This window comes from Pyxicephalus adspersus, chromosome 2, assembly GCF_032062135.1.
Source record: "Pyxicephalus adspersus chromosome 2, UCB_Pads_2.0, whole genome shotgun sequence".
NCBI lineage: Eukaryota > Metazoa > Chordata > Amphibia > Anura > Pyxicephalidae > Pyxicephalus > Pyxicephalus adspersus.
In genome coordinates this window covers 69984857-69998578 of record NC_092859.1, presented here as the reverse complement: position 1 = coordinate 69998578, position 13722 = coordinate 69984857, and the positions used below count along the sequence as shown (strand labels likewise).

General features: G+C 35.9%; 1 protein-coding gene across 3 annotated transcripts in view; it reads left to right on the top strand.

Annotated features, from left to right (window-relative positions):
* SH3PXD2B (SH3 and PX domains 2B) overlaps positions 1-13722 on the top strand; it is a 75347-nt gene that overhangs the window by 44812 nt on the left and 16813 nt on the right. For all 3 annotated transcript variants that reach the window (XM_072400951.1, XM_072400952.1, XM_072400955.1), the window contains 2 exons: positions 619-695; positions 7945-8036. In XM_072400951.1, the coding sequence (XP_072257052.1) occupies positions 619-695; positions 7945-8036 (169 nt within the window). The remainder of the gene's footprint in view (positions 1-618; positions 696-7944; positions 8037-13722) is intronic.

The window sequence follows — 13722 nt, the reverse complement described above, 5'->3', positions numbered from 1 at the left end:
GTTGTAATCAGTCAATAGGAAAATGCTATTGGCATTCATTGCTGGTGCGAACAATCCCCTCATACCATTAGGTCTTTGGTTTCCCCAACTGGTTTTTGCCAAGTTGTGTTAACTATGCAGGCGCTGTCCTATTGGAGGTCAGTCAGCCTCAGCTTAGGGAACCCCTGGCAACTTCCGGAGGAACCCTACCCTTCATGGAACATTCATTGAGAATGGCTGTCTTAGACAGTAGAGTGCAGCTAATGACCTGGCTTTTCTCCACCCCCAGCCTGGGATTGGACAGTAAAGGAGCAGCACAATATTAGGTGATTCTTTTCTCTCTCTGTTCTCCTCTGTTAGCATTTTCCTTTTAAGCACATACAGAGGGAAGGGGGAGGCTGAACATACTGAAACACAAAAATAGAAGTTAAAAAAGTTATAAAAAGCAGAAGGCTGTAACTAAAAAAAAAAAAAAAAACCCCAAAACAAATATATATAAATATATAAGAAAACTCATACAGGTAGTCAGAAACTCGGAAATTTAACTAGAACTAGATTGCAGCTAAAGTTTTGTACTTTCAGTTTTTGAATGCATAAGTATCGGTTATAAATTTTTCTAACTTTTCTATGTTTTCTTAGGAAAAATTCTATTTCGGAGAAGTCACATTCGGGACGTAGCAGTGAGGCGTCTGATACCCATCGATGAATATTGCAAGGTGAGTTAAATCTTTGTGAAGTGAGCTCAGTGACACTAAAGCTGCGTACACACGTGCAATTTTTGTCGTTGGAAAGGATCTTTCACGATCCTTTCCAACGACAAGGGAGTGCACGATGCATGAACGGTGCTGTACATACAGCACCGTTCATGCTCTATGGAGAGGGGAGGGGGAGAGCGACGGAGCGGCACCCTGCTGCACGCTCTCCCCCTTCCCTTTCATTAGGATCGGTTGTCGTCCATCGTCCTTGGATCCGGCAAGACGGTCATTCGGACGATGGACGACACCGACTGTACACACGGCAGATTTTCGCCCGATATTTGGCCGATGCCGATTATCAGGCAATAAAAATCTGCCGTGTGTACGTGGGTAAAGGGGAAATTTTTGTAGCAATTATACAGTTTTCAGCAGTCTGTTCAGCACTACTACTCCGGCATTATCCTAATTATTTTCTTTGCTGGAATATGTCTGTGCCCCAAATTGCAGTCTATGGGATTACAATACATTTTTACAGATTTTGCAGAATGTTGGAAGTCTATGCCACAGGTAATGTAAACAAAGTCAATCACAGTTTTTAGTATGTACACATACTTTACACTAAGCTTAAAGATTAATTCATCTACAGTTAGGTCCATAAATATTTGGGCAGAGACAACTTTTTTCTAATTTTGGTTCTGTACATTACCACAATTAATGTTAAATGAAACAACTCAGATGCAATTGAACTGCATACTTTCAGCTTTAATTAAGTGGGTGGAACAAAAAGATTGCATAAAAATGTGAGGAACTAAAGCCTTTTTTAACACAATCACTTCATTTCAGGGGCTTGAAAGTAATTGGACAAATTAAAAAGCTGAAAATAAAATGTTCATTTCTAATACTTGGTTGAAAACCCTTTTGCTGGCAATGATCTCCTGTAGTCTTGAACTCATGGACATCACTAGATGCTGGGTTTCCTCCTTTATAATGCTCTGCCAGGCCTTTACTGCAGCAGCTTTCAGTTGCTGTTTGTGGGCCTTTCTGTCTGAAGTTTAGTCTTCAACAAGTCAAATTCATGCTCAATTGGGTTCAGATCAGGTGACTGACTTGGCCCTTCAGGAATATTCCACTTCTTTGCCTTAATAAACTCCTGGGTTGCTTTGGCTGTATGTTTTGGGTCATTGTCCTTGTATTATGAAATGCCTCCCAATCAGTGTGACTGCATTTAGCAGGATTTGAGCAGACAGTATGTCTCTGAACACCTCAGAATTAATTCGGCTGCTTCTGTCCTTTGTCACATCATGGATAAACACTAGTGTCCCAGTGCCACTGGCAGCCATGCACGCCCAAGCCCTCACACTGCCTCCGCCATGTTTTACAGATGATGTGGTATGCTTTGGATCGTGAGCTGTTCCACACCTTCTCCATACTTTTTTCTTGCCATCATTCTGGTGAAGGTTGATCTTGATTCCATCTGTTCAAGGAATGTTTTTCCTGAACTGTGCTGGATTTTTTTTAGATGTTTTTGAGTCCAATCTAGCCTTTCTATTCTTGAGGCCTATGAGTGTCTTGCACCTTGCAGTGCACCCTCTATATTTACTTTCATGCAGTCTTCTCTTTATAGTAGACTTGGATATCGATAAGCCTACCTCCTAAAGAGTGTTGTTCACTTGGTTGGCTGTTGTGAAGGGGTTTCTCTTTCACCATGGAAATTATTCTGCCATCATCCACCACTGTTGTCTTCCATGGACATCCAGGTGTTTTGGCGTTGCTGAGTTCACCAGCGCTTTGTTTCTTTCTCATGATGTACCAAACGGTAGATTTTGCCACTCCTAATGTAGGAATTGCTTGGATGGGTCATTTCTGTTTTTGCAGCTTAAGGATGGCTTGTTTCACCTGCATGGAGAGCTCCTTTGACCGCATGTTGTCTGTTCACAGCAAAATCTTCCACATCCAAGCACACACACCCCTCCCCCAAATCAACTCCAGGCCTTTTATCTGCTTAATTGATAATGACATAAAGAAGGAATTGCCCACACCAGCCCATGAAATAGCCTTTGAGTCAATTGTCCAATTACTTTTGAGCCCCTGAAATGAAGTGATTGTGTAAAGAAAGGCTTTAGTTCCTCACATTTTATGCTTTTTTTCAACCCATGTTTTTGTTCAACCCACTGAATTAAAACTGAAATTCTGCAGTTCAACTGCATCTGAGTTGTTTCATTTAAAACCAATTGTGGTAATGTACAGAACCAAAATTAGAAAAAAGTTGTCTCTGTCCACATATTTATGGACCTAACTGTATGAGCATTAAAATGTGCTAATCCACAGTGATTGACGAGGTTTTGATCTAGGAAACAATTTTTATTACCCTAGAAGATTAAAAACACTTAATTTAAACATATTTTCCCTTGTACAACTTTGAAGAACTTTTACAACATCAAGCTACTGTATATGACACTGTTAACATAGGTTAGTATTATGTTTGCATTGGTGAAAAAGGATATGCGAGTTGTGCAACTTTAAAGAGCTGTTTTTTCATTGATTGTTTTCATAATAGTTAGCCAGCCTCTAGGTTTTCATTTTGTATATCTTAGATACTCTTGCAAACAGATCTCTTTTTCCACATTTAATTGTCAAAACCAGTGTTCAACCTTTCTAATGTGGGGGTAACTCTTAAAATAACTTCAATCTTAAGGTACCCCTTCTATAATTACTTTATTCACAGCTCACAACATATTAGTGTGAATGCCTCATACATTTATGACCAGTGGGAAGAATGTCATCTTTACAGATGCCAAAAAGATCCATGTTGTCACCTAAACTGACCTGAGAGGCACTTATTTCTCATTGCTGAAGGAACCTCTATCAAGCTCTGGAGGATCCTTAGTTGAGAAACACTGGTCTAAACAATTGATTTGTTCATGTTTAGTTCTGGTTAGTGACTTGCTAACCAAGAAAGCAGATTCGCTTGAAAGCCTCAGTACATACACCTCCAGAAATAATTTGCAGCTGATGTATGTCCGTCCCAAATGTACCTACCTCTTCCTAGCACTGTACACATTCCGTGATTTTTTTCCCTATCATGCAGTATGGAAGCCCAGACAGCCAGCTACTCTGTATACAAGAGCACACTGGAAAGATATTTAGTTGTCAGGATAATGGTTAACAGTGAGTACATTTCTTATGCAATGACAGGACTAAAAAGAGTACAGTGCATCTGAAAGGGCCTTTGAGTTTATAGTTTAAATAATCTTTCTAGGCATGCAGTAGTTGATGGGGTTGCTGAGTACTAATGTTGGCATGGAGTTTTGATACTACTAGGTATGAATTGATTCAGAATCAGGCATTAAGAGCTTGGTAATATTGTGATATAGTAAATCATAGTTTGCATGGGTGCCTGTTAAAATTGTTTCCAATACATGCTGCATTACTTTGTAGATCAATGGTTTGTTTTCTTTTTTCCCATTGCAAATGAACCATAATGTCCTGTATCCTCTATGTAACTTCTCCAGCTATCCTAACAGGTTTGAAAGTAAACCTGGCCAGAAGGCAATGACCAGAGCAGCATATTGAGCAGCAGATGAAAGAAAAACAAAACTTGTAAAATATGTTTGTATTGAAATGCATGGGAATTCCAGTGTTTTGCAGAAGAACAATGTTCGCAAAGTTTATGTTGCCTATTTAGGACCTAAGACATATGTCTATATTGTTTTTAGAATAACATTCTGTATATTTGATCTTCACAGCAAATATTCGGTTATTTCTTTGACTAATACACACTAGTGAAATTTCACCTTTTGAAGATAAAAAATGACATATTTGTTGCATTAGTACTTCAAGGCTTCATGGTCTGTGCTTGTATAAGATGAACATAGGATATTATCTTAGCTTAGTTCACAGAAGGGGTCCAGGATATGTGATCTACCATAAACCTACACATTTCCTGTCCAGTCACTGCACTTTTTCTTAAAAGGGCTAAATAAATGTCCACATGTGCATTTGTGTAATGGAATGAGTGGAAATCTAAACTAGTTACAGCATATTAATACAACTGCTGGGAAAACTGCTAACACGCCTGGTAATAAAGGTCTCTTCGAGGTAAAGGATTATCTTTTCATTAGTCATTTCTTAACTATTGCAGCTGGTGCTTTCTGTTAGGGGAGATAGCAAAAAATAACTACCAAATACAAAGGCAACAAAACATAGTAGGTTTATAAAAAATATATATATTGCCAGATAGTAAATGATGTTTGGAAATTCTCACATTTTTTTTTAGTAATTATTACATATATTTCCTGAATTCCTAAAAAATATGTTCTATTACCTCCCTCGATTTTCTAAGGTAGAATAGGAGGACACATTTGGCTCTAATCTAGTTTACCCTTTTGTTTCCCTGCTAGTACAAATGTGATGGGACAATTTTTTAAGCTCTGTAAATTGTAGAAGTTTGGTGTTTTACTGAGAACATATATAGTAACAACATAGTAAAAAACAGTTTTTTGTTTTTTTTTTAATAAACTTTCAGTGGCATATAATATAGCATACAAATTGGAGTAGACATGTCAGATTCATTCAGATTCAGATTTCGTAATAAAATAAAACTTCAGGGGGCCACATTATGTCTGAGGATGGCACCAACATAACTCAGAACAAGGATTGTAGAATGCTGTTTATGAGTTTATTGTTTAGAATTTCATGCCATACAAAATAATCTACCAATACAAAATTCAACTGAACATTTGGTAGTGCACTCATTGTCACGTGAAAAGGTCATCTGGGACCTTATTTAATTTAGGTCTTTTTTTTTTTTTTTGATTGATGTTGCTGGTATTTTCTGTTTGGGCACATATTCTGCAAGTATCATGTACAATGTCTTTTTATTAATATGTTTACAAATATTATTTCAAATATATTATTAGCAAATAAATTTACAATCTAGCAAATTGTTTGCACATTGTCATTAATATTTCTATAACTATGTATTTGTATATCGTCCACATATTACACAGTGCTTTACAGAGTCCGTAGTCAAGTCACTAACTGTCTCCCAGAGGAGTTCACCATGAGCAGTCTTGCCAATTTAGCATGAAATACTTTCTTTCCACCACTTGCAATGCCCTGGGCCACAGTTTAATTTTCTCCTGGATGTTAAACATGTGGAAAAACAATAAAGGAATTAGGCATTTAAATAAATCTGCCTTATTTCTTTTGTGGTTTGAACCACAAACACCTACAGTGAACCATATACTGCCCTGTATTTTCAGGTAGTATTTTTTTTCATGAATATATTTTCCCAATGCATTTTCTTTTGACTTTTTTTCATATATATAGAGTAATACAATGAATACAAGCACAATATTATACATAGTCTCAAGAAGAAAATGTGCTGTTCATTTTGAATGGGGACTCAAAACAAAAGCAGTTCACCACAACAAATATGTATTTTGGCTCTGCACTGCAGAGAAAGAAATTCCACAGGTGTGTTTATAACCAAAGTGAATGGGGCCTTTTTTTCCCCCTGCAAAGCAGGTCTGGTTCCAGATATAAAGTGCAACTCTTGTCTAAACAAACCTAAATTTATCAGACAGCTGTTCTCTAATTTTCAATTACTTTAAAAGTCATTTTTATCAGTTTACAAAGCTGGCAACACTGGTTGCATACAAATCTACAATTTTAAATAGATGCAATCATCATGATTAAGAAAAAATCATTTGTTCCCTGGAAATCTCTACTGTTTTACACAAACTTACTGATGTACAACATGACTGAACTATAACAATACTTTTTTCAAGGAATTATACCAAATCACTTCATATTAACAAAGAACATGTGAAAGCAGTCTTTAAATAAGTTCTCTTTACTGAAATACATGTTGTAAAACAAGTGAATACCTTTCTTGAGATAATTTTTTATGATGTGGAGGTGCCCATGACAGTAAAGTGCTCAAAACCACCAAAGTCCACAACTGCTTTTCAACATACCTGATTCTGACAATATGATGTTATTTTATTGATGTCCTAACCAAATGAACATAGTACATTCAGCTGCCACAAAAGTGATAATCATAGAAGGGCATTTTCATTTTCTTTGCTGATGATTGATTCTTTTGATGTTCATAGTCAGTAAATTAGAGCAGAGACTTACTTTAATATCTTTGGTGAGTCATTTTTTTTTAAATCCCTGAATCTTCATCTCTTTCTGAATGCTGCTGGCAAGAAGCAAAGGAAATTAATTATTTTATCTTGTCTTCTGCAGAAATGTTAGACTGTGTACTTCAGTACTCCTAAATCCAGAGATTTAGTAGATTTCCAATAGAAACAATTTTAGTTACTCCTATGCCCAGTGGGTTGGTCCATAAGCTCCTATCCTACTACCGTTTTCCATAGGGATGTAGAGGAACTGAAGAATCCAGGGACCAAAACCATTTTTTTTTTACTTATGCTAAAATGCCTTTGTTTTTTTAGCAAACATTGGCAATAATTATCTACCTCAATTTTTGAAAACAAGTTACAATACACTCAGTCCATTAGTTTCATTCATCAATGGGTGTTGAAAAGATCTTTGGAAATTTTAGTGAATGTTGACAGTTCTGCAGGTTTGCCAAGCTCACCCTTTTTCATTCTGAGAGGATTCCTACTGCATAACACCTGTTACGACCCAGCAATTTTCATGCCCCATTTGGATGGTTACGATATGGCAAACCAGTTCCTGTTTCTCTAGTCTGAATCATTCAGTTTTTGTGTCATTTATTATATTCTTAATTTCTTCTTTAGTCAATGGGCATGTAGTGTGGTTTGGTCTTCTTCTGCTGCAGTCAGAGAGTTGCCTTAAGATTAAAAGTTTTAACGCCACGTTTTTGGGAGCACACTGTGAAGTTTTTAGAGGGTATGTCAGAGTAAGAATTTGAAATTAGTATTTTTCAAGTGAACACTGCTTATCTACCTACCGATTTTACTGTTTTCTCCAGACATTGCTGCACTGAGCACTATATCACATTTTTTTTTACAAAGTGATCTGAAAGAGATCTTGTCTCTCATACTGTATGAAACTGTAAATATAAAAAATCAAAGTGACCGATTAATAGAGAAGTCGGCACTACACTGCATACATTTTAGGAAAGAGGCCCTCCTACTAAGCATATAAGCAATTCTATAAATACTTTTGGAATTTGATTTGGCACTTGTTGTTTAACATTTTCTTACTTTTTCTCTACAGATCTCAACTCCAGGCATACCATTGAGAAAGTAACTCTGTTCTTTTTTGTGTTTAGGCACTCATCAGGCTTCCTCCTTATATCTCCCAGTGTGATGAAGTCCTGCAGTTTTTTGAAGCTAGGTTGGAAGACTTCAACCCACCTAAAGAGTAAGTAGCATCCATTAAAACAATGTGATTGTGCAGTTTAAGTACCATTCTTCCACCTTGATATTTTTTTTATAGTGAATATTGTTATTGTATGACTAGGATGCTAGGAAGTGGTACTATTACCTAGTTGCATACCACTTGAAATGTCAAAGAGATTAAAACATAGAAGATCCATTCTTCCAGGCAGAGGAAATTGGACATGTTTGAATCAGAGGATCTGACCAGAGCAGCAAAAAGATGGTCTAACCAGACTGGAACTTCCTTTTGACACGTTATGAATGCGTTCTTTTACTGAGAATTCTGTGTTATTGTGTACAGGTTTGCAGACTTTCCCAAATTCAGAAATTTACTCTAGATTTTTAGGCTTGAAGAAACTAGGTGAGAGGAGAACATACATGTGGATGGGAAAAAACATTGCTAATTTGTGGGATGTCTGTGGAAGTTGTAATGCAGAGTTAAACACGACACAAACTAACCATGATAGAAGAAACGTATACCAATTACCTAAAATTTTACCAAAAAGGAGTACTACAGTTTCACATAAAATCTGTGAGCCAGCAGGGGTTTTATTGCAGAAAGGACACTTAATGAATATTGGTCAGTAAGGTATTTCTTCTAATCTAGGTGTGCAAATCATTCAGATATGATATGACCATCTATTGAGAATGAATGGATGCTAGACTACATTTGCCATCATCCTTGCATTACAATGTAATAAAACATGTTTATACATGAGGAGGGTTTGGACTTCCAGTCACAGGCAGTATGTGGTGAGCAGTTGTAATTGTAGACCTCAATCTGTACTAATCTAAAAAAAACTTTGTAAATAGGTTCAAAGCTAAACAATAGGTTTTTGAATTTTTAAACTTTACTTCTGAAAGTACTATTTTAGGATTTTGCTTGTTGGATTTTGGGTTTAATACTGAAGCAGTATGCATTCATATTCTGGGATTTGTTTCTACTGGTTGGTCCAGTCACTTTTGTGTGTGCTTTTTAATGCATTTAATTTATCTTTAAAGGTCTATAAAAACCCATACTGTTTTTTTATGCTTTTTAAAGATGTTTTAAACTAAGATATGTGGCACAGATAAATTAGAATAGGAGAAAATACCTCACAAATGCCCACTCATGGTAATGGGGGTGTTTTGGGGCATTTTACCTTTTCTTCCAAATGCTGCAGCATGCAGTCCATCATAATTATCTCTGGTGTGGACTGGCCTATTGGAATGAATGACTATTTCAAACATGGGTGTTTTAACGCTCAGGTTGAACACTGGAGAGACAGGCCGTGTGGACTTAGCCTTGAACACAATTAGTCCTTGTTTGGAATATTTGTGCTTGATTTACTTTGTATATATATTTTCTTTAACAATAATTATACCATAGTAGATTTATAAGTTGGCAAGCCTGATATATCATCATATGTATTTCAGTACTGTCCTAATTATTCTTTTTAGATTGCTAAAATATGTAGGTTTGGTAATGATTGTTTGTTGAACAAAGTAAATATAGATTATTCCCTCACTCCTGCGAGTTTGTACGATGGAGACCTCTTAGGACAGTGAAGGATAACAGGAAAAATATAAATGACCAGAAAATAGAGGATGCATTAAAGAATAAAGGGGAAGGGGAGTAAGGAAATTAGGTAAGGATAAATAGTTATGTGATGGCTTTAAATTTAATTGAACCAGGGGTGTAAGTATGGGTAGAAGCATGGGTCATCCAACAACTGACATTTCTAGAAATGTATATTTAGTATTTAGGTCTAATAAATTTGTAATTAAGGAAGATTTAAAGTCACAGCCCTCGCATTAAGAACTAATAGAGAGCAGCAGGTAATAATCATCTTTTCGTGAAAAAGTGCTATTTTATGCAGTCAGTCTGTGCAGAGGCTCCCGGTGACTTCTATTTTTTTTTAGCTGATCACTAGACTGCAGCAGAGCAGCTATAATGCCAGCTTCCTGCCTATAGAACTACTTGTTCCTTGCATTGTGTATCATGAATGTGGGAGTCTGCATTTGTAGTCTCAGGTCTCTAGAGCACGTTGGGGTGGCTACAAAGGAAGACATTCTGAATGGAGCATAAACTGTAGCCACAGGCATTAAAGAAATGTAATCCTTTTCATCAAAATGTTTTTTTTTTGTTTTTGGGTGTGTTATGATGTAACAAAAAAGGTCACTTTTATTAGGATAATTGTGATTGTGATTGCATTGGTCTTTGGATTAAAAGCTTCATATCACTGGTCAGAAGCATAAAATGAGCCCTTTACAGGCAGGTGCAGTTTTTCCTATTTCTTTATTTAGAAAAAGGGGAAAGCATGTAATGCTACTCGTTTAGTCTCATGATCAGGTGGTCTTACATGAGGTTGGTTGCTATTAAACATTAGGTGTGTACATTGTGTGTATGAATTTCACGCATAGGAAATTTGTCCTGGTGCAGGGTTAAAAAAACATACAATGGAAAAATGTTTTATTTCATCACTCAGATTACTTAAAATTAGGAAAGTAGGAAGCTGCCTTGATGTCCTTATTCTATAAAAACATTCTGAGAAATGGCAAAATACTTCTGACACTTGGTAAAAATTCAAGCATGGTTATTGCACAAGTCAAGTATTCATCAGCGTCTTGTGATGTCTTCTTACAAAAGAAGAAAACATCTATTGTGAATAACAACTCAAGAGGACAAAACAAAGCTAAAATTACTGTCTGCTGTCAACCTGTGGGTGACAGCCGACACTTAGTCTGAAGAGAAAAAGAAATAGAGCATTGCGGAGGCACTGAGATGGAAGTGGTTTCTTTTTTACCCTTATTTTTCTGGACAAGTATTCATTTTAAAAAAGACCCTTACCGTTCCATGTGTATCTCTCACATATGTAAACAACATTATCTCCCAGCCAATAAAGGTACAGTTCTTGTTGTTCAGGGCTAGTTTAAAGTTCGTTTTTACTAATTATATTTCAAGTCATTTATGTTTGGACAAATACCATTTTTAGCAATCAGCTTTTTTTTGTTTTGGGTAAGGGTCCTAAATTGGCATACTTTTCCCCGTTTTTAAAAAATGCCTTTTAGATTTTGCTGCGTATAAGCTGGCATGTCACGTGTATAATATGGCTTTAGGACAGAAGCCAAGGATGAGCTTTATTATTTCCTTTGAATGCTGTTTAACTTGCTGCACATGTATCTTATTATAGTAAGTGCACTCAAGACTTCATTAGCTAATAGCAGCATTTGACATGTTGTATTTTATAAATGTCCTTCATACTCATGGCTTAGGAAATGACCTCTCACTCTGTGCCACATCTCTATTCAGTAACTGAGACCATTTATTTTCAGAGCTTTTAAACACCCCTCACTAAAAGAAAGCAAAAAAAATTATGGAAATATACATTTATATTTTGTATTGTGATAAATATAACTGCACATCTTCTCATAAAAAGGTCTATCTGAAACATGTATTTTAGTTTCAAGAAACTCAGACTGTAAGATAAGCCTCATGAAATTATTATAGGAAAATAGGAAACTCTCGAAGTTATTACAGTAAGCTGAGATATTATGAGATTAAGGACAAGAACATTTAGAACATTTTTTTTTTTACTTTGTGTTCCCAAAAGTCATTATATATATATATATTTTAGGTTGCTGCGGCTACTTATCACTTTGAATGGCATGTATAGTTGCTGCACTTATAGCACAAAAGTTACAATTTAAAAACCCGATAGACCTTTTTTAAAAAAAATTCAACAAGAATAAGCTAAGTAGATAATTGCTGTTCCCTGTTACTATATATGTATGCTTTATGAACAAATTTCCAATAATTATTCTGTGTTTTTTTATTAGTTATTGTCAGTTGTAGCAGCAAGGTCTGCTTTATATAATGGTGCTAACAGTGTGAGAGGCTTAAAGCAGCATGGTTTACTAATGCACAAGTCTACCCACTGTATATACATACTATATATGTAGACACGCAACATGCTCAGGTCAGTACCATGTAGCATATAGCAAAGAGTGCAGGAGTCAGTAGTCGATAACATAGGTAAATGGTATTATGCAACACAGATTTCGGGGTCAGTAGTTTGTAACACAGAGTGCAAGGGTTAGTAGGATCTAGTACAGGGTGTAAAGGTCTGTAGTATGTAATACAGGTGCAGAAATGTAGGAGTATGTAATTCTCTTTCTCATGTTCATTGTTTGTGTAGTTCATAGAGACTGAGACTTCTATGCATCAAGGTTTAGGGACCAAAAAAGAAGTATAATCATGAAGAATATAATAAGAAGAACAGAATTCAGTTGACTTAAACCTCATGCATCAGATAAAAAAGTGCAAGGACATTTTTGTAAGATGTGAGATTAATTTATAAATTTGAAGTAAGTTCTATACATTTAACAGAAGCAAATTCACTCAGATAATTTCCCTAGAGTATAATTGTGCCCAATAAAAGGTGTGTGTCAATTATCTGGTCTCTAATTTTATAATGTGGAGTTCAGTTGATTGCTACTGTATAGAGTCTTGCTGCGACATAAGGATGGTGCCCATAATGGCCTTTGTCTACTATTTACTGCAGTGCGAGCTGACTGTTCCAAGATCCGCATCATCTTTTAATTGGGAGTCAGAAATTGTATTCATCATCTGCAACTGCAAATGCTAATCATAAAAGGACCTTGACTGTGTCCTTCTAGCAGAGTAAACCATTTCCATGTGACTGCCTTACCGTTAGAGCCTTGACAAGTGCATTACTAGTGCATGGGATTGCATGAAAAATGTGTGCACATGTAGCATGCTCCAGAGGTATATTACTGCCTTAGGCAGCATTTTAAGTAGAAACATCATTAAGGAAGCACGGGGCCATATATTTACCATTAAGTTGCCGAGTCTCATATGCTAACTTGCCATTAAAAAAAAAAAAAAAAAAAGCCTAGTTACTGTGTAAAAAACTTGTCTTTTATCTTTGTTTAGCATTTATCAACCCTGTGTTTTCATCATTCATTACGCTTAAGTTACATATTAAAAAACTTCCATGGAAACGTTTTGGTAGGTAATTATGGTATGTTGCTTGTTTATTTACTACTAGTTTTATAGTAACTGATGACTATCTTTGACCTGGTACCTTACAGAAGATTGTAGCATTTTCAGTGGCATTTACTTTTAAATTATCTACACCATTTAGGCTTTTATATTCTCTCCCCAGCCCTTTGTAAGGAATGTACTAGAATGCAATGTATACCAGCATTTAATACACATGATAACCAGTCCAATTTACTAAAGTTAGTTAGTATGGATAATAAAATTGTTAATAAAATAGTAATAAATAGTATTAAAATTCTTCATTCAGTGAAAGAAAACACAATAAAAGCATGTATCTATTAAAAGGAGATTGATACACATAAATAACAAACAGGTTTGAAACCAATGTGTGTTTATCTTACAAATAATGAAAAAGAATCATGCTAAAAGAGATCATGTCCTTAAGAAAAGATGCAGTGAACTAGTGGGTGATCCCTTTGTTTAACTTTACCGTGACTTCTCTTAAAACCAACTTTGTTGCTCCCATATACTTAAGAGATACAACAAAGAACTGTTTGCGGCATTCTAGCTTAGTATCTATTACATCAGCAGCATTTATTCTTACTGCATGCTCTTGAACATTTCAATAACGGTGAACTTACACTTAAGTCGTGCCCAAAACTTC